The sequence below is a fragment of the Nothobranchius furzeri genome, chromosome 7 (genome assembly GCF_043380555.1).
Source record: "Nothobranchius furzeri strain GRZ-AD chromosome 7, NfurGRZ-RIMD1, whole genome shotgun sequence".
NCBI lineage: Eukaryota > Metazoa > Chordata > Actinopteri > Cyprinodontiformes > Nothobranchiidae > Nothobranchius > Nothobranchius furzeri.
The window spans coordinates 70,572,819-70,596,876 of NC_091747.1; the positions used below are offsets into that span (position 1 = coordinate 70,572,819).

The 24,058-nt window shown below is 42.8% G+C and overlaps 1 protein-coding gene and 1 long non-coding RNA gene across 3 annotated transcripts in view; one reads left to right on the plus strand and one right to left on the minus strand.

Moving 5' to 3' along the window:
• The first annotated feature begins 1,613 nt into the window (after positions 1-1,613).
• tnrc6c2 (trinucleotide repeat containing adaptor 6C2) overlaps positions 1,614-24,058 on the plus strand; it is a 70,670-nt gene continuing 48,225 nt past the window's right edge. For both annotated transcript variants that reach the window (XM_054751770.2, XM_070553670.1), the window contains exons 1-3: positions 1,614-1,843; positions 17,956-18,056; positions 18,828-18,849. In XM_054751770.2, coding sequence (XP_054607745.2) covers positions 17,994-18,056; positions 18,828-18,849 — 85 coding nt within the window. In that variant the 5' untranslated portion in view covers positions 1,614-1,843; positions 17,956-17,993. The remainder of the gene's footprint in view (positions 1,844-17,955; positions 18,057-18,827; positions 18,850-24,058) is intronic.
• On the minus strand, positions 14,348-15,442 carry LOC129167237 (uncharacterized). The gene is made up of 2 exons (XR_008566061.2): positions 15,333-15,442; positions 14,348-14,597 (listed from the first exon to the last, which is right to left on the minus strand). It is a non-coding gene; the product is annotated as an uncharacterized lncRNA (long non-coding RNA).

Consider the following 24,058-nt stretch of genomic DNA (forward strand, 5'->3'; position numbering starts at 1 on the left):
TGCGAAATATCAAGAAATACCAGTTTTTTTTCATCAATTTCATCATAAAATGCACTTTTTGTAATAAAACTATAAAAAAACAAGTAAAAAATTTTATTTCTTGAGTTTTACCCACAAAAAGAGAATGTGATCAAACTATAATTCAATATATGTAAATATGGTGTCCCACTTCGCGGATTTTCACCTATCGCGGCCAGGTCTGGAACGCATCTACCGCGATAAACGAGGGATCACTGTACAGGCATACTTACTCGGTTATCTTCTCATGAAGATTTCAATACAAAGGTCCAGCGATGCCCAATTGCAAGTTCTAGTACCTCTTATTTATCTTAATGGACTGCTCTTTTCTACTGACACTAATTGAATGTTCCAAGCTCATAAAGCCAAACTCAAACATCTACATTAACATGCATGGAGGGGAGAATGGTGCAGCTCTAGGTGACAGTATCAGGAAGCCTTTAGGAAGAGAGCAGTAGGCAGTACAGTTGATCTGCTTGCAAGTTAGCAACCCCAAATGTAGGCCTACTCCTAATGTGGTAAAGAAATGGATCAAAACTAACTTTGAGGGTGATGGCTCGTTGTGGCAGATCTAGAGCATTTTACAAGGGTTGGGGGTGGGGAGGGGCAAACGAGTGTCTAGCAAGGTGGCATTGTTGGACCTCCATATATGTAAACAAAGTCAAATAGTCTCCACAAAAATACTTTAAAACTATTTATTGTAGAGATACTTTATTTAGGAAAACAGACAATTTGTTGGCATTTGTTGGCCCACTAGATAAATACCCCCATCTCCACCCTGCAGAAAGGCTGGGAACCCTTGCAAATTCAAAGATCTGGGTGCTAATTTTATAAAGGTGGCGTACTTCTAGACTGCGTGTGTTCTCTCAATGACAGCCAACCACAGTCAGACTACTTTTGGGACAACTACGCCGCTGTGTCCGTGTCTCCGTCCTGCTGTCCGTCCTCTACTCACTGAACGCGTTCTGGGTCCGTCCACGGCGGAGGGCGGGGCGGACGGGCGGAGTCAGGATCCCGTGCTCTGATTGGTCGAGAGCAACGTATCGGGAAGCCTTTCCTGGCGTGTCTGCTCAGTGGGAGGAGGAGAGGCAGACTGCGGTGTTGTTAGTTTGAACAAAATGGCCGCGAGAGCGCTGTCGACGACAGCTCCCTGAACGCTTACCGCGGGTTTCCGCTCCGCTCCGTCGTTTGGATCAACACAGAATGTATTTCACCGGAGCCGCGACTCGTTTCCTGTTCGCGGTGGCCAGCCGCCCGCCAGTCGTCCAGCCGGAGACTTAAACAAAACCTTTCTTTTGCACTTTAAAACAAGTTGGTTGGCTGACAGACGTCGGCTTGCTCCACGAGAACTGTTCTGCGATTTTTCCCACTGCCTGATATTCTCCTTTTTTTTGTAAAACCTCTCAGCGGCCGACATCACTGCTAACTATAGCTCACATCATTTAGCTGCTTTCTCTGTTCGTCATTTTTGTTTGCTGAGGTGCTTCGCCCTTTCCTCGCCCCTCGGTAAAAAAAAATAGCGACGTTTGTGTCTGTTTTCGAGCCCAGCCGGTGTCATTGTCCGACCTGTGTTGCTGAGAGCGGACGCCTCCGTGCTCGCTGTGCCTACAGCCGGCTGCGTGGCCGTTGTTTACCTCGGTGCCCGGACATCCCAGCTGCTTCAGACCGCTGCAGTCGGCTTATCAGACGAGTCTGACCTGAATTAGGACCAAGTCCAAAAACCTGCTCCATCGCTTTACGGGTAACTTTGAACAGAGAGAGAGGGAGAAGACGAGGGAAAAGAGGCTTTTCTGCCCTCATGATGAACAGCTGTTATGAACGGAAGGTAAGTTTTAAAGCCGATCCTGCTTTTAACATTTTTAACATACTGTTGATTATTTGGAAATCAAAAGGGAGCAAAGACTTGCTTTTACTCTTCAAGAGGTTTTTTTTTATTTTTTCCCCTATTAAAGCGTTATTCATCTGATAACTGACACATCCCCCCGCATACTATAAGATGAAACTCTAATGTGAGCTGCAGGCGTGTGGGTGTTGTAGTGCACTTGAAGACCATTACACATGTAAACATGTATTAGGCTGCTGACTTGAGGGATTTCCCTTGTTTAGTTCAACGTGTTTAGGGTTATTAGAAGGTGATGACGCACACCTTGTGCTTCTGACCGGTAAACATACAAGATCCCCTGTCAGTAGGGATGTAAGAAAATATCGATATGGCAATATATCGTGATATTTTCCCCAGCAATATTATATCGATATTCAAAAGCCGTGTATCGGAAATATCGATATGGCAATATATCGTGATATTTTCCCCAGCAATATTATATTGATATTCAAAAGCCGTGTATCGGAAATATCGATATGGCAATATATCGTGATATTTTCCCCAGCAATATTATATCGATATCCAAAAGCAGTGTATCGGAAATATCGATATGGCAATATATCGTGATATTTTCCCCAGCAATATTATATCGATATCCAAAAGCTGTGTATCGGAAATATCGATATGGCAATATATCGTGATATTTTTTCCTGCGATCATTACATCGATATTCAAAAGCCGTGTATCTAATTCCTGAAAGAATTTACATGCAAACATGTGTGTATTTTCTTTTTGCTTTGCGCAATTCAATCGCCACCCGCTAGTTGGCAGCAGTGTGCAGCGGGCTTTGTTTCCACCACTGAAATGTAAATCCCTCCATCATGGTTCAGCTACCTCATGTTAAACATGTTACGTATCAGTTTGGACTGTTTATTGAACATTCTTACAATAAATTCAATAAAAAATTGCTTGTAACGTCTGACTGAATGTATCGCAATATATCGTATCATCTCCCCTGTATCGTGATATGTATCGTATCGCCAGAATTTCAAAAATACACATCCCTACCTGTCAGGTTCTGAGTACCTGAGCTAGTTCCTGGTGGTTCTAGTTGTGTGTAGCAAAGCTATGATCAAATATTTATACCCGACACCATTCATGGCTTTGGCTCCTATCTTCTACACTATAGTACATTCCAGCACATTGAATCGAAGCACATTATTAATCACAGCCCCCCCTGCCTCTCTACCCCCCCCCACCACCTCCATATGAAAGCTGGAGAGTCTGATTGAACTGTCACCTTCCATCGCATCGCCCCTTCCTGCATCCTGTCTCTAGGCACAGGAGTATAGCTTTTAATATCCCTTCCACGAGTGAAGTACATAATTTCCTGTTCAATTTCAAATTGGCACTTCCCACTCCCTTAGATGTGCTTTTTATTTCCATAACATGCATCTTATCTTTATCTCTATCGTCACAGACAAGTGTGGTGATAAAAAAGAAAGAAAATGTGCACATGCAGCATTTGGATGCATTAATTGCAATTTTTTTGGGAGGGGGTGGCGATCAGTGCATAAGAATGAATGGACATCTTATTTATTGTTGGCCGAGAACAAGCGTCGTGGGTTTGTTCAAACCTGCTTTTGCCGACGCACAAAACGACACGCTTCATGTCAGCCTCCAATCCCAGGGAGTTGGTCAAAGCCCTGCAGGTTTGAACTAGATCTTGAGTTGCCTCTTGCATGGCCCGGACACACAGCTCACTCACAGCTACGTTCTTTCCCCATCCTCCCAAAAGGGCAAAACGACCGCAAACCAAGAATGAGGAGAAATTGTGTGGAGCTAATCCTGGTAAAAGGGAAGAAGAGTTTTCAAGATGCAGTCTGTGTTTCAACCCCAGTTCTTTAAACCAGCCACAAATGTACCCCAGCATCAGAGCGCCTTGGTATGAATCAGAGTATCGTTGATATTAAACCACCAGCATGGAGAGTGACTTGACTCTCAGCACAAAGAGGCAGATTTTGTTTAAGTGCACAAATCAATCATTTAAACCAGTATTTACCAAGATCTGACAGAGATTAGGAACAATTGCAACCAAATCTTGTTTTTTTTTCCTTGTTGCAAAGCAACCATAAGACATCAACGCCCAGACGCATACAATTATTTCACTTTGCCCATTTTGGCAGCCTTCTGGCAGGAAACGCATTACCCATGTTGGCTCTTGATCTAACCAGGCTGTTGGCACCTAGACGTTATTTTGATTAGACTGTATTGTAACAATGCCATGAGGACAGGCCCTGGCAGTAACTCCCGTCTGCAGCTGCTTATTACAGAAAGGGCAGGAGCGTTCCTTTACGGGGGGAAACCCACAGCTGATTCTCCTTGTTTGACCCTTTACACGCAGAACATACGGTCTGCTGTTTCCTCCACAGGTCCAAATGGAAATGGAACCAACCTGTTGGCGCGCTACTCCTTCACATGCTTTTTGGTCCTCAAATAAGTATTTCAGTTCCTCTTAAGTCGTTTCTTTTGCCCATTGAAGCTGGGATTGTAAACAAACAAACAAACACAACTTTTCTGTTTTAAACGTTTGTTTGGCTTCTGCCGAGTGTCCCTTTTCCTCCACCGGCCCATGCCCGGCTGTGGCCGACAGCGCAGTCCTGATGGATAACATGCTTAACACCGCTGCGGGGGCTGCTCCGGTAGGGGAGCCTTGACAGTCGAATCAGCTGGATTCGATTGGAAGCTGCCAGAAGCTATTATCCTCTTCCTCTGGTCTCATTGTGTTGCTGTTTTGAAGTGAAGGAGGGCAGGATATAGATTTACCAGGCATGTGTGTTCAGTGTGGTCATTGTATCAAGTGCAGTGTTTTTGTGTGTGCGAACCGTGAATAAGGGAGGGGGTGAATCTGTTTAGTTTTGGCACTAGTTATGAGTGTGTGTCCTTAAGGTGGATTACATCACCCAGGATTAAAGTAGACAGACTCCACATGAGCAGGCTCGGGGGTCCGGTCTATAAAACGGACTTCATGTGTGATTATGAGTTTGTGAATCTCAGGGTTGACTTTGAACAGTGAGTCTAGAGTTTGGGGGAAGCTCATGTGTTTCCTGTGTCTGGTTATGTGGAGGGTGGGCGGTGTCTGTTACCTCCTCCTTGTGTAAGTTGGGTGCCAGCGGAGGGGGCAGGGGCTAAAGGGGCCCACCAGAGCTAAGCCAGGCAGCGATGGAGGCAGGGGGATGGGGGTATCGAAGCTGGAGCCAGTGAGTGTTGGCAGGACTCCAGGGGAATGTTCAGTGTGCCCAGGCTCGGCGGAGGCCTCTATCTCTCTCTCTGCTACATCACGGCTAATTGGAGAGATGTGGAGAGAAGGATATGGGTGTCACATTGGAAGCTGACGGAGACTATGTGGGACATCAAACCCATTTTCCTTCCCCGCACCAAGGCTAGACAGTCTTATGTAACAGGACTGAGACCCAGCAGGACTTCCTACGCTCTGAGCTAAGGCCCTCAGGTGGGGCAGCGACCTAAGCCTTAAAGAGCAAGTCAACCCCTACCAGAGTCTAACTCCACTCCCACTTCATGTTTGAAAAATGCAACAAATGCTGTTGCCTGGCAGACCGAGAGGGCGGAGCCGCTATCAAATACACACACACTCAGGCTCACGACAGCATTATGACATCATAATGTACCAGTTTACATCATAGCATACCTCTTAGCCAATAGCGGTGGCAGATTTAAATTAAAAGACAGTGCAGAGTTTTTACCTGACAACGGCACAACACTGACAGTTTTAGGCAGAATATTTAAATTTTAACTAAGATGCACTGAAGGGCCAAATTATTGACGACACGTGTCTGCAGCACGATTAGACACTCGTTTATTTAGTTTATCAGCAAAAAAAAGTTTATTTGGGGGTGACTTGCTCTTTAAGCTCCAGTCAGTTGGGTCGTTGTCAACGATGTTGATCGTTTTACCATCGGCTCCACCCAGTCACCAGGACAAGCTGGGGGTCGAGCTCTGACCCAGTTCCCACTAACAGAACACATTTGTTGCAATTAACAGTAAGTCCATTTATTGTGTAAACTAAAGAAATCAGTAGCTCTAATTAATATTTAATTTCATTCCATAAATGTGCTTACCAACAACACATGTTTACTAAAAGGCTTTGAAGATGGCAGATATTTGAACAGAGGGTCCTTCTGTCATGATCAAATAAATAAATGTAAGCTGATAAAAATGTCTTCTGTCTTTTATGATTAGCATATTTTTCACGTTTTTTCTTGTTGGCCATCTTTGCATCAGATCCTCGTTCGTCCCCACTTTACATTGCAAACAGGAAACAAAAACGGAGCATCTCTGTAGCCATAGTAACGGTTTCAAGCCTTAATCAGCTGCCCAGCATCCACAACCAGACTCAAAAATTACATTCGGTTGTTAAAATATCTAAATAAACACAAAGTAAGAAAAACTCCCTTTGTCCATCACACTTGTCTTGGCAGTGTCTTCCTAACCCCTCCTAGCAGTCGCGCAGTGATGGTGGGGAGCGGGATGCTTGGCCTCGTGCGTTGTGCTGTTTTCCTGTTTAAAGAGCAAGTCACCCCCTACCAGATTCTTACTCAACTCCCACTTCCTGTTTGAAAAATGCAACAAATGCTGTTGCCAAGCAGACCGAGAGGGCGGAGCCGCTAACAATTACACACACTCGCAACATTGTGACATCATAATCTAACATCATAGTGTACCTCTTAGCCAATAGCGATGGCAGATTTAAATTCAAACGCAGTGCAGAGTTTTTACCTGACGACGGTGCAACACTGACAGTTTTAGGCAGAATATTTAAATTTTAACTAAGATGCACTAAAGTGCCGAATTATTGACTACATTTGTCTACAGCACAATTGGACAGTCATTTATATAGTTTATCGGCAAAAAAAATGTTGCTTTGACGTGACTTGCTCTTTAATGAGCAGCCACCGTGCTAAAAGTTCCAAATCGACTCGACAGATTTAGCAGCAAAGTGTCTCTGAGCGTTCTCCTGGAGGGAAAGCCTTAAAGCTTTTGTTTATACCCGAACTCCAGCTATGTGATTCTGCAACTGTAATCATTCCTCCCAGACCCAGATTTCACCCAAACAAGAGTGTTTTTGTCACAGATCGCTGAGCGAGTTCTGCCTGGTGTCTGTAAAGTGCGCTGTATGTTTCCATGTAACGCCACCTGCTCTGAGCCCAGCTGCTTTACGTGCTGAATGTTTACAATCTGAGAGGCTGTTAGTGGGACTGACGCAAGGCAGGGAAAGTTGTTTTTGCTGCTCCTCAGCTGTGGAATTTCTGGCATACTAGGTCCTCGAGAACCATTCAGGTGATGTAAACACAAACGTGTACAAGCACGTGATAAGAGCAGGCCCTGGGGACAACCTTTAGGAACTGTCACGCTGGTAGAGGGTGGGTTTGTCGTTATTGTCAATAATGTTATTACTTTGTCATGTGAACCACTTCCTTGTGAGCATCGTACGTCTGACTGGCTCACCAAAGACTCCATGTTTTTATCAGCTAATCCTTTTTCAGCTGTTGTACGACACATTTGTGGACTTGGGGATGGGTGCCTTTGACATTTGAATCGATCCGGTACTAATTCACGGTACCTACGAATCGATACCGGTACTTAACGGTACCAATTTTCGATACTTTTGAGTGTTTATTATTTTAATTCTCTTTTATAATTAAATATATATTTTTCTCAATATATAACCATATTTGATAAATATCACGATAAATAACATACAACTGTTTGTATTTTAACATCGTCCTTGTAGTTTTATAAACTGATAATTAAACTGAAGCAAACATCTTTACTGTGAACTAAATTTACTGTGTATCTTCATTCCTTTTGCCGTCCTTTTTCATTTGATTTTTCCTACTGGGAAGTTAGAATTTCCGAGGAGAAAGCGAACGCACCATTAGCTGATAACAATGGTAGCAATGGAAGCTAACATACCAAGCTAATGTTATCTTAAACAGTTTATTTAACAGCTGGAGCAGATTAAAACGATGATGCCTCACACTTAGATCGTTGTCACTGGTTTCATCTTCACCCAATCACCCGTCGCATTTAGTAAAGTGAAGCCAAAATTTAGAGCACGTTCATGTTCTTCTAGTCGGATATTCGGAGTTCCGAGGAGAAAGCGAACGCACCATTAGCGGAACGGAAGCTAACATATCAAGCTAACGTTATCTTAAACATTTTATTTACCTACCGGAGCAGATTAAGATGAGGATGTCTCACTTGGATCGTTGTCGCTGGTTTCATCATCACCCAGTTACCCATCACATTTAGTGAAGTGGATCCAAGCTTTAGCGTGCGTTCTTTCTACCATGCTGCTCTGTTTACAACTGGCTCGCAGCGAGTGACGACATAACGCTCTTGCGCATGCGCAGCTGTCTAGGCAAGTTCTCGTTGTGAACGATGGGTACCGAAACGAGGCACCGTTTCAAATTAAGTGAATCGGTGCTCGGTCGGTACCTTAAAAAGTACCGAATTCGGTACCCATCCCTATTTGTTGTTCTCTTTTATTCTCATTTTCTATCAACCTTGATTTATCCCCTCCCCTTCACCCCCCCCCCCAGATACCAGTGATCAAGGTGCAGGTTTTTTTTAATCCTCCCTCCCTCCTTCTCCTCCTCTCATCTCTTCTTGTCGTTTTGTTTTGTTTCCAACTCCCAGATTTCTCCTGTGAGTTTTTTTCCTCTCTCGCTCTTCCAGCACACTCCTTTCCCTTTTCCTCCCTGCGCCCTGTCTGGTTCTCCGGCGGCTGTCGTTCTTAATTGGTATTGCTCTGAGTCTGCTTTCATCCTCTGCCTGCACCCCCCTCCTCCGTATCCCTGGTGCAGGCAGGAGGCATCAGACGGGCTGCTTCCCCATGTGTGGTTGTGTGCTTTTCTGTATCCGTGGTGAGTTTGGTGCTTCTTCGCTCTGCTCGTGTTTACCTCTTACTGTTGTCGTGTCGTGTGTCCTTCCTCGTCTCCAACTCGGAAGATGATCAAACTTTGCAAAGTCAATGCTTTAAGATTTTCTAAAACTGAGGTGTTCTGAAGTTGGCTGCCGTCAGAACTAAAGCAGAACATCTGAGGAATAAACAGCAGAAATATTTTCACCCTAATAAGACAGATTAGATTAGATTGGATTGAGTGCTTTAGGCACTTTTAATCTGGGGATGTCGCCAGTAAGAATACCACAAAATTATTTAATACAGAAAAAAATGAAAAATTGAGTTAAAGGGTTTGAAATAAAGTAGGGCTGCAGCTATCGAATATTTTTGTAATCGAGTACTCTATGGAATCTTTTATTGATTAACCGAGTACTCTATGGAATCTTTTATTGATTAATCGAGTACTCTATGGAATCTTTTATTGATTAATTGAGTACTCTATGGAATCTTTTATTGATTAACCGAGTACTCTATGGAATCTTTTATTGATTAATCGAGTACTCTAATAAATGACCTTTTGTGTTTGTAAACCATTATATCAAATAGCATGTTATAAAATATTAAAGACCTAATAAAATGAGCAATTGCCAGTTATTCTTCAAGTTTTATTCTAAATTAGTTTTCAAAACTTCAGCACTTCAACTTTTCTTCACTGTAAACAAATGCAAGCGGCTGCGGCCCAAACAGCACCAGAACCCAGTGTTGCCAACTCAGCGACTTTGTCGCTGTTCCTAACGACTTTTTGACCCCCCTCAACGACTTTTTCCAAAAAGCACCTAGCAACAAACCTAGCGACATTTCTCAGGACCCGTTGCTACTTTCTGTAGAACTTTCTTGTAGATATTCCCCACAGATTAGCAACAAAGAAACCATTTGCAGTTTCATCATCTGAGCTGCTTTTTAAGATCTAGGTAAACTTGTTAAATTTGGGGTTAAAACCAAACTTTTTCACATATTTTCCATGTAGGGCTGGGCAATAAATCGAAAATTTATCGTTATTGAAATTTCTGACTCTTATCGTGATAACTTTTCCCAGGTCAATAAATTTGATTTAAAAAAAAAATGAAAAGACGTGTGTAGGTTGGCAACGGTCATGTCCCTTTAAGAAGCTGTACCACCTCGAAGCTGTACCACCTCGATTCACGCAAAAATGTGACTCAACACGATACATGTAATAGCCCCATCTAGTGGACAACTTTGTTTCTTCGCATACCTGTAGTTATCGTTCACTTATCATTATCGAGGAGAAATCCTCAGTATATCGTATATATATTTTATCGTATATATATTTTAGGCCATATCGCCCAGCCCTATTTCCCTGTAGTTTTTTTTTTGCCAGTTCCTCTTCTGAAAGGTAGACAATTGTTTTTCTCTTTCCCTCAGAAAATCTTAATATTCTCCTAGTTTGGCCCAGCACAGTTCACTTCCCAATTACAGCCACAGCCTTCTATCATAACCACATAAGTGGAGAAAATGTTCAGTAGCAATGAGAGAATTTGCTGTTGCATTTAAGTGATGTTAACTATTATTTAACATTTAAACTTATTTTCTGATCTTTTTATTTATTCAAAAAACCCTGGTAAGGATGTTTTTTCTGTATTTGGAGCATCAGAAAAAGTTTTATGGTGGTGGTGATGTTTTAAAGTAACTGAGAAACTGCATGCATGCAGTTTGTTGTTTTGCTGCTAATGCAGTAGCAGCTGCAGCTGCTAATACAGTAACGGGTGCAGCTGCTAATACAGTAGCAGGTGCAGCTGCTAATACAGTAGCAGCTGCAGCTGCTAATACAGTAGCAGGTGCAGCTGCTAATGCAGTAGCAGCTGCAGCTGCTAATACAGTAACGGGTGCAGCTGCTAATACAGTAGCGGGTGCAGCTGCTAATACAGTAGCAGGTGCAGCTGCTAATACAGTAGCAGGTGCAGCTGCTAATACAGTAGCAGGCGCAGCTGCTAATACAGTAGCAGATGCAGATGCTAATACAGTAGCAGGTGCAGCTGCTAATACAGTAGCAGGCGCAGCCGCTAATACAGCAGCAGGCGCAGCTGCTAATACAGTAGCAGGCGCAGCTGCTAATACAGTAGCAGGTGCAGCTGCTAATACAGTAGCAGGCGCAGCTGCTAATGCAGTAGCAGCTGTAGCTGCTAATGCAGTAGCAGGTGCAGCTGCTAATACAGTAGCAGGTGCAGCTGCTAATACAGCAGCAGGTGCAGCTGCTAATACAGTAGCAGGCGCAGCTGCTAATACAGTAGCAGGCGCAGCTGCTAATGCAGTAGCAGCTGTAGCTGCTAATGCAGTAGCAGCTGTAGCTGCTAATACAGTAGCAGGTGCAGCTGCTAATACAGTAGCAGGTGCAGCTGCTAATACAGTAGCAGGCGCAGCTGCTAATACAGTAGCAGGTGCAGCTGCATATTTTTGCAATAAAAATGTTATGTTGTAATGGAATTCATGCATTAGTTTTTGTTTGCTTTGAACCCAGAGCAGACGTCACACGCCAGATGACATCAACACTGCATACTTTAGTATTTGTTCATTTATCGCGAGTAATATCGATATCGCAATATTAAGCACTGTTTTCGAATATCGCAGGTTTTCCTAATATCGTGCAGCCCTAATTTAAAGTTCAACCGCCATTGATAATTGTTAAAAGTTGTTAAACCTGTGCATATGAAACAAAAACGCTTTTTGTTTATCGATTTATTGTGAAACAACGGAAGTTGTGCTTGTTCCTTTTCCTGTTGGGCGGTTGTGATCTCTGTCCATTGACTGCAGAGGTGCTCCGGATGGCGTAACGGCGGGCGGCGCACTGCGCCACACGGCCGCAGTAGTGGAACAGCTCTGCTTGACTACAACGGGACCGTTTTTGCTGCGGAGTTCGTGCCGGAGCGGAGCGCAGCGGAGATGGTGTAATTTTGGGATTATGGATCTGTAACCTCAGAATGAGACAATTTGTCCAAATGCCAGGTTTTTTAACTGCTATAAGGTCACAATATTGTATAAACGCTGGTGGATCTGAGCCATGGGTATGGTGGTGTCAACACCACAGAGGGTGGGAGGCAGGTAAGGCCATTATGTAAGGTCAGCGCAGGTCAGGAGGACCTGGATGAGAGGACAACTGTCCCCTCTCTTATGCCACATGTTGGTTTGTTTACCAGGCTGCTTGGCTGGTCCTTAATATCAGTCGGTCTCAACGACGAGGCATCGAACGGCGCTGAAGAGCTTCTGAACCGTGGTGGGATGTTTGTAAAAGGCTCATGTGATGTTTCTTCAATCCTCGTAACTACAGCTAGATACTGTAGATCTATAGAGCCACAATGGTATAGACCGCTCTACTTGAAAGTTTTCTATAATGTGGTGGAGAATAGGAGAACGTAGGACAGCCCGTACACCCTCATGGTTTCATCTCGCATTCCTGTCAGCGTGTCCTCTCGTCTTCCAGCTGGACATCAGTAGCGGTTGTTGAGCGTTATTAGAGTGTGTGATTGTTGGAAAAACACTGGATGGCCTTAAAATGGAAGAGAGTAAATGAGAAATATGCTGCTACTCATTTTGTACCGCCCACATCACAGATACACACTCACACACATAATTCAGACTCCTATTTATTACCTGAGGGGGCAGCCTTCCCTTTACTGCTGAGACAGCACAGTGACACACACGCACGCACACACACACACACACATACTCTGTAATAACTAGGACTGAGTGAACATTGGAGAGACAAAGATAGAAACGAAGGGGAAATCAAGATGGAGGAGAATAGGAAACATCTGATTTTTGTCCTGGTTTTGTAGAAAACTCTGACAGCATTAGAAAAGTTTTATCTTTTGGTTATAAACATCAACTCTAGTCCATTTGTTTTCATCTTTGCTGGATTTTGTTTCCAATCTCACTTAGAAATAAGATTTATTCACACATTTAGATGCTTAAGGACTGGATCATATTCTCACATGGAGGGATGCAACGATACCACTTTTTTTCAAACCGATACGATACGATACTTGGATCTGAGTACTCGCCGATACCCATTACCGATACAGATACTTCTACCACACAAAAAAATGCAATGAATTGGAATACAGGTTTTATTTTCTTCTGTTTTCAATAGGAAAAGACTGTGAGGTAGATAAAAAGTAATACAAATGGTCACAAAACTAAAATATTAGGTGAACAGAAATGACAAGTTACAGTGAAGTCACTTTCAAGCAACTGCATTGGTATCAGTTACTGGTATCTGTTAACTTTTACCGATACCGATACAGGTATCAGTATCTGTATCGATACCAGTATCGTATCGGTGCATCCCTACTCACATGTATGGGTCTGTTTTTGATTTACTTATTATTGAGCATATCAGTTAATCAGCATTAACCTGTCTTACATCCAGTAAATGTTGTTCATTTGAATAAAGAGCTTTGTACATCCCAGCCTACGGTTTTCACTGATGCTATGTTGGGTATTTGTCTAAAGTTTGGAATTTTCATTCTTTTCTGAGTTTAGGTTAAATTTAGCCCGTCGCGTTATCAGCGGAACAGCTGTGAGGGAAAATGATTTGATTTCGGCTCATAAAGGTGCAGCACAAAGGCCAAAGCAGGTGTGTGTGAGTTCACCTGGACTCCCTGTCACTGTTCAATAGATGAGTTTTCTTTGCCAACTATTGAACGATTCACATCCGTACATTGGCATCATGTGCTGCTCTAGCGTCCTCATCAATCACACTTTTTGTCTCCAGTCATTCTAACCGTTTGGAGGAGCTGTCGCTTTCTGAGCTGAAGCAAAGGAATGTCCTTCCTAAATCAAGTATGGGGTTTCAGCGGGCCCTCAGGCTAGCCGGCTAGTTAGCTGGTCTCACACCCAAGTCCAAATGCTGTAGTTTGTTGGCCTTCTCTTTTAAAATCCTCGTCTTGTTCCTTTATCTTGGGGCCTTTCTTTGCTTCCTTTTAGCCAGCTCCGTTATTCTGGCGTCCTTGTGGTCACCTCTTTGTTTTTCTGAGTAGTCCTCTAGTGTTGTTTTAAGTGTTCATCTTGTTTACACAGGGTCAGCAGAATCACCAATGTCTGTTAGTCGTTCATGGTAAGTGAACTGGTCATAACTGAAGTTTGAGTTTTCTCCTGGAAAAACTGTTGGGATGAACTGGGAAGGACATGCAGTGATTTACTGGGGTTATTGTAAAGCCCGATCACCCGGGGAACCAGCTGGGAAGTCCCCAGTGGAACCCAGCTGGAGAACGGCTTTGGTCACACGTAGCTCGACTCTGGCTCCTCTGGAGTTATCATGTGAGAATCCAGCTGTGGATTCGTTCACTCAAACAAAAGTCTGTTTTCCGTTCGCTCTGGATTAATCAGATATAAACATTCTGTGTCGGATAAACACTTGAAATGAACTAGGGCTGCAACTAACGATTATTTTCATAATCGATTAATCTGTCGATTATTTTTTCGATTAATCGGTTTGTTATTGTTTAGCTATTTAACCTATACAAGTGATGGATGCATTTCAGTTAAGAAAAAAAAACATAAGAGAATTGTGCAGTTGACTGCAATCTATTTTATTGCACATGAACACAGTCAGCAGTATAAAATTAGCTAAACAGTGCAAAATATCAGTCCAGAATAATTTTTTAGCATTAGCTGGAAGCCTGCTCCTTCCACCATGGATAGTGGCCTCATGTCTTTTACCAGCATGTTTAGAATAGAGTTTGTAAGTGGTATGAATTGCTGGGGGGTGAGTGTCTTGTTCCCCATGTAGTTGTCCATCGTTGCTTGTTTTTTTTTCTGCATAAGAAACACAAATAGACTGAAATAAGTACACATATAAAATAAAGCAGCACACACACTACAACACTAAATCAATATTATATTATTTGAATTAATTAACAATATACAGTGATCATTTATTTTGAGGGTTACGTTCTACAAAATAGCCCGCAACAGGAGATATTCAGAAAAAAAGTCTATTTTTTTTACTATTAAAAAGCTCTAAGTAAGAAGCTCATGAGGTTTTTACTTTGAGTCGGGAGTGTTTAAATTAGCTAGAGAAATGTGAAAAATGTTTATTTTGTGTAATACTGTTTAAGAAACATGATAAAAATGTGTTGTGAGGCGTTTTACAGCGTTGGATAGTAAAACAGCCTTTTAATAGTAAAAAAAAAAGACTTTTTCTGAATTTCTCCTGTATTTAAAAATTGAAAGCGTACAACTATGCCGCGTTATATTCACCTGGACACAGCTCGTCTGTATATTTTTCACCGCGGAGTTGTCCTTTTTTGAATGAGGAACATAGTTATGGGTTTGTGCCATTTTTCTCTTAACGAGAACATTCTTATAAACAGACGTGCTGAGTTTGGCAAGCGCATGATACACAACACGGAGGAGATTCACGATTGCATTTAGTCAATCAGAAGTAGAACACCGTAGACTGACGCGGCAAAAAAAAAAACATGTTTAACATTCACTATAACGAACTCAGCTAAAACACTAAGTCCAGCTTGTTTATTTTCTGTTACTTACCGGGCTGGCTCTTCCAAATGACGGCTCACTTGACCGCGGTGCTCTTCCTCTGCTGCATCAGCCCCCACATGCTTTCATCTCAAATGTTCACTTAGGGACGTCGTGCTTCCGTGCCATGATGTTTTTTTCATATTTTGCAGGTCACCCGTCTTTTCAAGGCATCTAGAGTGAAGTGCTCCCATACTCGTGAGGTTTTTGTCCGGGGTTTCTCTTGTTTTGTCGCTTCTATTTTTCTTCCGTATTTCTTCTTGTTCCGCCATCTCTCACAGCAAGATGAGCGTCAGTAACGTGATACGTCATGAAAACCGAGGGCACTCATTGGCTCATTTCTTCTTCTACGGCTCCACTGGTAGATCAGTGGCTCATTACTGCCACACAATGGCGGCAAATTTAACAGCTTGTAACCGATGTCAGATTGTGGTAAAAAATAGACTTTATGCGGTAAAATATGATTATTAAACAACTAATCGATGACTAAAAAAGTTGTTAACTATTTTAATAATCGATTATAATCGATTAAATCGATTAGTTGTTTCAGCTCTAAAATGAACGCTGCTTACATTCCCAACGTTTAGCTAAAAAGGAACCGGTTCTTTAGTTTAATGACAATTTACAACTTTTAGAGTATCCGTCAGGGCTGAACGATTTAGGAAAATAATTGCGATTTAATTCACGATTATTTTCTCAAGGGGCTTTTCTCATTTGTCAACTAACGGAAGCAAAAAAATCTATGTAACTTGTACTGAATATAAACAAGTTGGTATATCTACATATTTATCTACATGTCATATCCAGGGTTTCCCCCAGGGCTTTGCTTGCTTGCCCACCCACCAGGCTAAGCGTCATGCCTAGGGATGGGTACCTTTGACATTTGAATCGATCCGGTACTAATTCCCGGTACCAAGGAATCGATACCGGTACTTAACGGTACCAATTTTAGATACTTTTGAGTGTTAAATATTTTAATTCTTTAATAATTAAATATACATTTTTCTCAATATATAACCATATTTGATAAATATCACGATAAATAACATTCAACTGTTTGTATTTTAACATCGTCCTTGTAGTTTTATAAGCTGATAATTAAACTGAAGCAAACATTTTTTCTGTGGACTAAATTTACTGTGTATCTTCATTCCTTTTGCCGTCCTTTTTCTTTGATTTTTCCTACTGGGAAGTTAGAATTTCCGAGGAGAATGCGAACGCACCATTAGCTGATAACAATGGTGGCAATGGAAGCTAACATATCAAGCTAACGTTATCTTTAACAGTTTATTTAACTGCTGGAGCAGATTAAAACGATGATGCCTCACACTTAGATTGTTGTCACTGGTTTCGTCTTCACCCCAGTCACCCGTCGCATTTAGTAAAGTTAAGCCAAAATTTAGAGCGCGTTCATGTTCTTCTAGTCGGGAATTCGGAGTTTCGAGGAGAAAGCGAACGCACCATTAGTGGAACAGAAGCTAACGTTATCGTAAACATTTTATTTACCTACCGGAGCAGATTAAGATGAGGATGTTTCACTTAGATCGTTGTCGCGCAACCCCGCCACTCTCACAGAGGAGCGCTGTGCGACAGAGTTTTTGACGTTTTGTCCATGCAGAGCTTCCGTAGTTCAGTTAACGTTCAGCTGCTAGCCAAAACTCAGTGGAGTTGAAGCCTCTTACAGTTTTCTAGCTTTACTAAAATACCTGTCTGTATGTATTTTATTAATGGCAGTTTTTACTTTGTATTAGACTCCAAATGTAATCATTTGACACGTTCCTAATTTGTAATTTGTAAGAATGTAAGTCAAATCGCAGCCTTTGCGGTTAGAAAATCTCCTTTTGTCACATCGCAGTTTAATTGCATATGCAATTAATCGTTCAGCCCTGGTATCCGTCATCAGTGACGTTAATTTAGGAGCCCATTTTTTTTTTTTAATCTTTTGATTCAAAATCAGCATTTTGTTCACTTTCAACTCAAGAATTTACGGATATGTAATTAAATGTGTTATTTAACCGGCACAGCCTCTACTTGACCTCACACATGTGCTAAAGGGTTTGGTTAGGACTGATTTTGTTTCAGTGTGTGTTGAGTCTGCTCAGAGCAATAATCACTCACACTCCAGATGTTCCCACATCTTCTCCTGCCATCTCTAAAGGCTGTTGCCTGACAGAGAGGCTGAATTAGGTTTTCTTCTCAAGTGGTTCACCCACGTTTATCTCCAGGAACTAAGAAACATATTTGTTTTCGCTTCCCTTCATAAATAGAAAAGCAAACTCAAAAAAAGCCCAGTAATGAATTATAGCGCACGTGGGTCTGCTCCTGTATCAGCAGGGTTTCTGTGGTTGAACTGTACCTTTGTAGAGTTTTTGAGGTGCAGCTGAACATGCTTGAACCTTTAGCTGAAATGGGTTAAAGTAGGATAATGAGAGAAGGGAGTTAAATCCTGGTTTAGAGCTTTAATTTACTGATTATATCCTCTAAAAATCATCAGCGAATGGTGATGGACGTCTCAAACTCACCTTGAAATTTCTTCAGTTTGATTTTGCTAAACGTATACGAACCTCTCGGTATAAAAAACCTGACGTCTTTTGTTTTTCTCACTCATTTACTCTTTTCTTCTGGTGTTGAACAGCTGAGAGAAGCCAGCAACACAAGAAAGAGAATCATTTGATGGAAGAAAGGAAACGGAAAAACCAAGAAGAAAAGACAAAGAAGGATACCGCTCAGAAAAAGGTGAATGTCTCGCCTGCGTTACTTTGCATGCACGCGCACACACACGCACACGCACACACACACACACACACATCTGCAGGGATGTAATTTTCACTTTAGAAGTGGGGGGGGGGGACACGGGGGGGTATCTTTACAGTATGCTCTAATGGGAAACAGGCTTCAACACAAATGGTTGTTTTCTGCTTGGTCCTAGAGCTCAACCAGTGTCAGTTTAATATAGCGTAATGTTGTTTTTGGATGGTAAAAAGTGCAGGGGTCAAAGCTTGACTTTGGAAAAAGTGGGGGGACATGTCCCCCCTGTCCCCCCCCCAAATTACGTCCATGCACATCAGAGGAGTACATATTAAATGATGTTTTTAGTAGTTTTACCTTCTTCAGTAAATCAGTCGTGGTTTTTATTTTCAACAGCGGTGTGTATTGGCAAGGGAGAAACGGTTCCATGCATCACGATACTGAAAGCTAGACGATATTTGCAGTTTTAAGACTAGATTTAAGTGGAAATCTCCACATGTTATCACAAGATCTAGTTGTTCCATCACAATGAAGGCAGTGAAATCTGCTGCCACCTAGCTGTCGGAGTCTGAACTGCACCACACAAAAGAAAAGTTGTAAATGTTTTCATGTATATTCTTACTTTAAAAAATGATCCGCTGCTTTTAAATTTCGATTCAGTGTCATAACACGTAATATTGCGATATTTCAGTGTATCAATATCTTCTCCCATCCCTACTTTCTAATGAGTTCATTGACTTATTTTCTCCTTTTCTGCAGGCTGCTGATCAGAAACCCAAAGGTGAGTGTCATCATGACATAAACCTTAAAACCATACAGCTCTGAGGACTACACACTCATCCATCCAGGCACATGCACACACTTTGGTGCATTTTGAGTTCTTGTACTCAGACGCACATATGGCACATGTATGAACAACTGTGCCATTTGGCTCTGCTTTTTAGACACGTGTGCACACTTCAGAGCAGATACAGTGGAGTGCGATGCAGAGTGATGCTCGGTGCACTGCAGCATCAGGCAGTGAAGCGTGCCAGCACCCAGACAGCTCAGCCAGTGTCGTGTGGGTGAAGAGATGGGGGATGGGATGTGTTGTGGATAAAAGAAAGGAAAGCAGTTAAGCTGCGGTGCAAAGAAGAGTGGGGCTAAAAGAGCACTGTCCTCGTGTGCCCTTTGTTCTCGCTGCTGTGATAGATTTTCACTCCGTTTTAGTTTAAATTTAGCTTTACTGTCGCGCTGAAACGTCAACACACAATCTGGGATCTGCTGCATGCAGATTTAAATGAGCCGGTGGTATCGCTCAGTTTGAGTGTTTTTCTTAGCTGAAACAGCAACGTCGGGTAAATTTCAGTCGGTGAAGGTGAGAAGTTCCTCACCAGCCACACTACCGTGCCTGATCTGCACATAGAAAACATTAGCAATATATCATTGACTACGTTTACATGCAGCCAGTATCCGGGTTATGATCGGGTTAAGGTTGGTATTCGGGTTTCTGAGTTGATCAGAATAACCCGTTTACAAGCATAAATAGAAAGAGTTACCTCTAACTTGCACAACCCGATTTAAATGCGGACGTTGGGGTAGCGTCAGGACGTATGGACTACGTCCAGACGCAATATGCGTCTTTTCCGGTTCTTCGTGTTCCGGTATCCGTGAAAACAACAACATGTTTCCCAGTTCGGAAGAGATAGCGACCGCGTTTGTTTGTGCTTTAGTTTCTTCGTCACTCCAAAAGTGTGGTGCTGTGCCGCGACTCGCCATGTTGCTCCCAACTTGTTGTTTACTTCCGGTGTTCTGGCGCATACAAGACGTCTCGCTACTCAAAAGACCAAGATTCCTTGCGAACAGAGCATACGCAGAACACACGCTTTGATGGGGAAATCCCGGTATGCGTTTACACGACCAAACATTCGGGTTAGAAAAGGGTTACCCCAGGCGTAGTAACCGGGTTTTTAAAAACCCGGTTATGAGCATATCCGGGTTTTTGGCAGCGTTTACAAGGACCTGCGGAACCGGGTTATTGTGAATATTTGGGTTTTAAAAGGGTTACTGGCTGCATGTAAACGCACTCTATGTGTCCCACTCATTTGTGTATTAAGCAGCTTGATAAGCAGGGCTGTCCCCCTGATTCCGGTTGGGGATCAAAGCCACGGTTTCGTTTCCAGAGCAGAGGTTTGACTGAACCGTCTCTAAGCTGGTCTCAGATCTTAGAGTTTCAGAGTCTGTAGGAATGTGTGAGCGGCTGTTCTGACAGATCTTGTGATGGTGAAGTCTGGAAAAGAACCAACAGATTTGATGTTGTGAGGCTCCTGTGTGTACACAGAGCTCTAAACCCACTCACACATAATCCATGTTGGCATCTGTTGGCTCCTCTTTACACCCAGTCTCATCTTTGTTTTTAGGTTTTGTCAGCATGTGCTGCTGCTGACTGGAGTTCTGCTGGATAAACAGGGTATCCGCGGGTCCTTAAAAAGTCTTAAAAATGACAAATAATCCTTAAATACAGTTTCCAAAGGTCTTAAATTACCAAAGACCCAATAAACAAAATCATTTTGTTTCTATTAAATTTTGTGAATTTCTAGTTAGTGTTCAGCATTTTTTGTGTATGATGTAAGCGGAACCGCACACATTCGGTTGGTTGTGAAAGGAGGCTATTTTTAGATGAGCACATTAGCTGGTTAAGCTAGTGGGAGCTTGCGCCATGGGGAAGTGCAAGTTTGATGGTAACTGGATGGTTAATCCCACTTCTGCGCAGTTCCAGGCAATAGCTAGAAATTATAGCTTAAATTTAATTTCAAAAGTAGCTTAAATTTGGTCAAAGTGGCCTTAAAAAAGGTCTTAAAAAGTCTTAAATTTGGCTCCCTTAAACCTGCAGATACCTTGATAAAGAGCTGGGAACCGTTGGTTAGAGTTTATACTTACTGGTTTCCCTTTACATGTTCATTTTTATCAATCAGGGCTTTATTTAGCACCTTCGTCGCCCATTACGGGAGGCCAAGGCGCTGAAGAACAAAATACAATCATGATAAAAGAAATTAAAACGTTGAACATGAAACAACAGGATTAAAAGCTGTGGAGCTATAAAGGCTAACGCTGAGGAGAACTAATGGCATGGGCTTTTATTTTATGGTTGATTTAATGAGAGGAAGAGATGAAGAGATTTGGAGTAAAGAAAAAGAAAGTTGAGTCGTTCAGCAAACCTCCAGGGCTTCTGAGCTGCTAACCTCCCATGTTCTGTGTGTGTGTGTGTGTGTGTGTGTGTGTGTGTGTGCACGTATGCAATCAGTATGCAGTTGTGATTTGTGTCTTTCCATCCATATCATTGCATTCTGCCTCCTTTATACATTTTTAGGGATTCATATCCACCCCTCCACCCCCCCCCCCCCCACACACACACACACACACACACACACACACTCTGCTCTCCTCTCTGCGGGTCTCCTCCTTGGACCCAGGCGTTTCAATTTGTTTGTGGTAATCGATCTCGGCCCGGCGCGTTCATATGTATGAAAATGAGATAAAGCTTCAGCTCGCTGGAATTAACTCCTCTGCCCCCTATTAGGCATGGAGCTCGGTCCGAGGCGAGGCTTTAGGACGCAGCGCCCCCACCGCCCTCCTCCTCACCCCCACGCACATTTATAGGCTGGACCTCTGTTGTAGACCCCACCTCCTCTCCTCTTCTCCCTCCACAGCCCCAGAGGGATGCTGATTATTCACCCAGAGCACACGTGCTGCTTCATCACAGTCCCCCTTCACCGTCGCAATCAGCCTCCTGGCTTTGCTGCCTGTGAGCACAAATCCGTGCACATCCCAGTGTGATCACGGTGCTGTGTGCAGAGCATAGCTCTACCTGTAGGCAGGTTTCTAGAAGCTCCCTCTGATGCCCACATTTGTTCCATTATACGCCACAGCTAAGACAATAATACCCTCACCGTGGTAGGTATCAGCGTTGACGTGCTAACAGAGTTGTTCTTGGGTTTATAAAAAAACACAGGAAGTTGGATCGGCATAATTCATAATGCAGATGCAGCGTTGCAGAGTTGCATTCTGCACCCGTATCATCAGAGTATCTGCTGCTGTACTTCGCTGGTGGTGAACAGGGGCACGCGACTAATGTAATCCCCGTCTCCGACTGTCCGCCTCGACCGAACTGTTGGCTCTGCTGGTTTCGTCTCACCCACTCTGCGCTCAGCGACCGCATCTCTGTGCAGAGGAGAAATATATTTGCACGGTGTCGCCATGGTGATAACAGCATTATAGTGGCAAAGAGATGCACTTAAACCCAAGTGTGTCCTCTCATTTTGTATTGGATTAATTTGCTATTTCACATGCTATTAATTCCGTCAACACTTTTAAAATAGAATTCCATGAATTGCAATCTAATTGGAGGCTAATTTGCTTTAGCTTTCTGGGTTGGTGTTTTTTTTTTTCACTTCATCTTCAGTTAACCACATTTATGAGCACACATTGAATTATTAGTGTATAGCCTGTGAATCATGCCCAGTAGATTTATGACTGGGGAGTATAATTGTTTTCTTCAGTCTGCTGTTTGCCTGTCGAGTGCCAGAGGAGCAGACACAGAAGAGCTCAGAATAAAACAACGCTATCCGTCTGTCGGTTCGTTAGCTGGTATGATCACTGGCACACAGCTGACAAGAGCCTGCCCCTCCCCCATCATCTCCACCTCATTACTGCGTTGCTTTATGTCAAATATTGGGCAGATTACCAGGAGGTAGCACAGCTGATAAAAGTGACAGTTCAACTTGGGCTTTAGATGTTGGAATCATCTTTGTTGTTGCGTGGTTGGAAGTCTGTATGTTACAGCCTGTTTCTAAGACCTTTATGGTTTCTAGGAACAAGTGATGTATCAATTATTCTTCTCCGATCTGTACCGGATAAGAGAAGACTAATACCTCACCAGGGGGAACAATAGACTTTTGTCAATTATTGCGTCATTAAATTGTGAGCCTTGTACCCGTGTCAAACTGGTTATTAGGCTTCGACATCAAACTTTTTACCATTTCCTAGCCACGATGGGCTTTTAACTCATTCACTGCCATTGATGACAAAAGTCGTCATTTGCATTTTTTTTACTGTTTGAGCATCGGAACGAGCCGCCGCGCTGAGAGAACAAACATCTCAGCCCTGAAGCCGATCTTCATCCGCATATGTCACAGATCACATGATCAGGAAGCAGATCATCCATGTGTTTGGAGATCGTTTTGGGCCGTTCCTGTAAAAAAAGTGAGGCGCGAACCGGAAAAGCGTCTGCCGATCACAATTCGACAACGGATTATGAAAGAACGGATAACGCTCGAAACACGCGGCTTCTTCCTGATGTAAGAGGTGAGTCTCCTCTTTGTTTAGGTTATTTTGGCATCGACATCATGCTAGCGCGCAACGTTCTGTGACTCTTAAAAAACAGTAGAAACGCTGGCAGCGAAGGCCGTTAGCGATCAGGAAACGGCTGGCAGTGAATGAGTTAAAGAGCAAGTCACTCCAAATGAACATTTTTTTGCTGATAAACTATATAAATGAGTGTCTGATCGTGTTGTAGACAAGTGTAGTCAATAATTCGGCATTTTAGTTCATCTTAGTTAAATTTATTATTCTCCCTAAAACTGTCAGCGACGCACCGTCGTCAGGTAAAAACTCTGCACTGCATTTGAATTTAAATCTGCCATCGCTATTGGCTAAGAGGTATACTATGATGTTAGATGGTACATTATGATGTCACAATGTCTTGTGTGTGTATTTGTTAGCGGCTCCGCCCCCTCGGTCTGCTAGGCAACAGCATTTGTTGCATTTTTCAAACAGGAAGTGGGAGTGGAGTAAGAATCTGGTAGGGGGTGACTTGCTCTTTAAAGAGACCATATGCAGTTTTTACCATTAATCTCTGGAAATATCCACCGAACTGTTGTTGAAAATTCTCTAAGTGATGCCCAGTTGTTGAACAAATATTGGTGGCTTCATTGGGTCTAAAATACATGGGA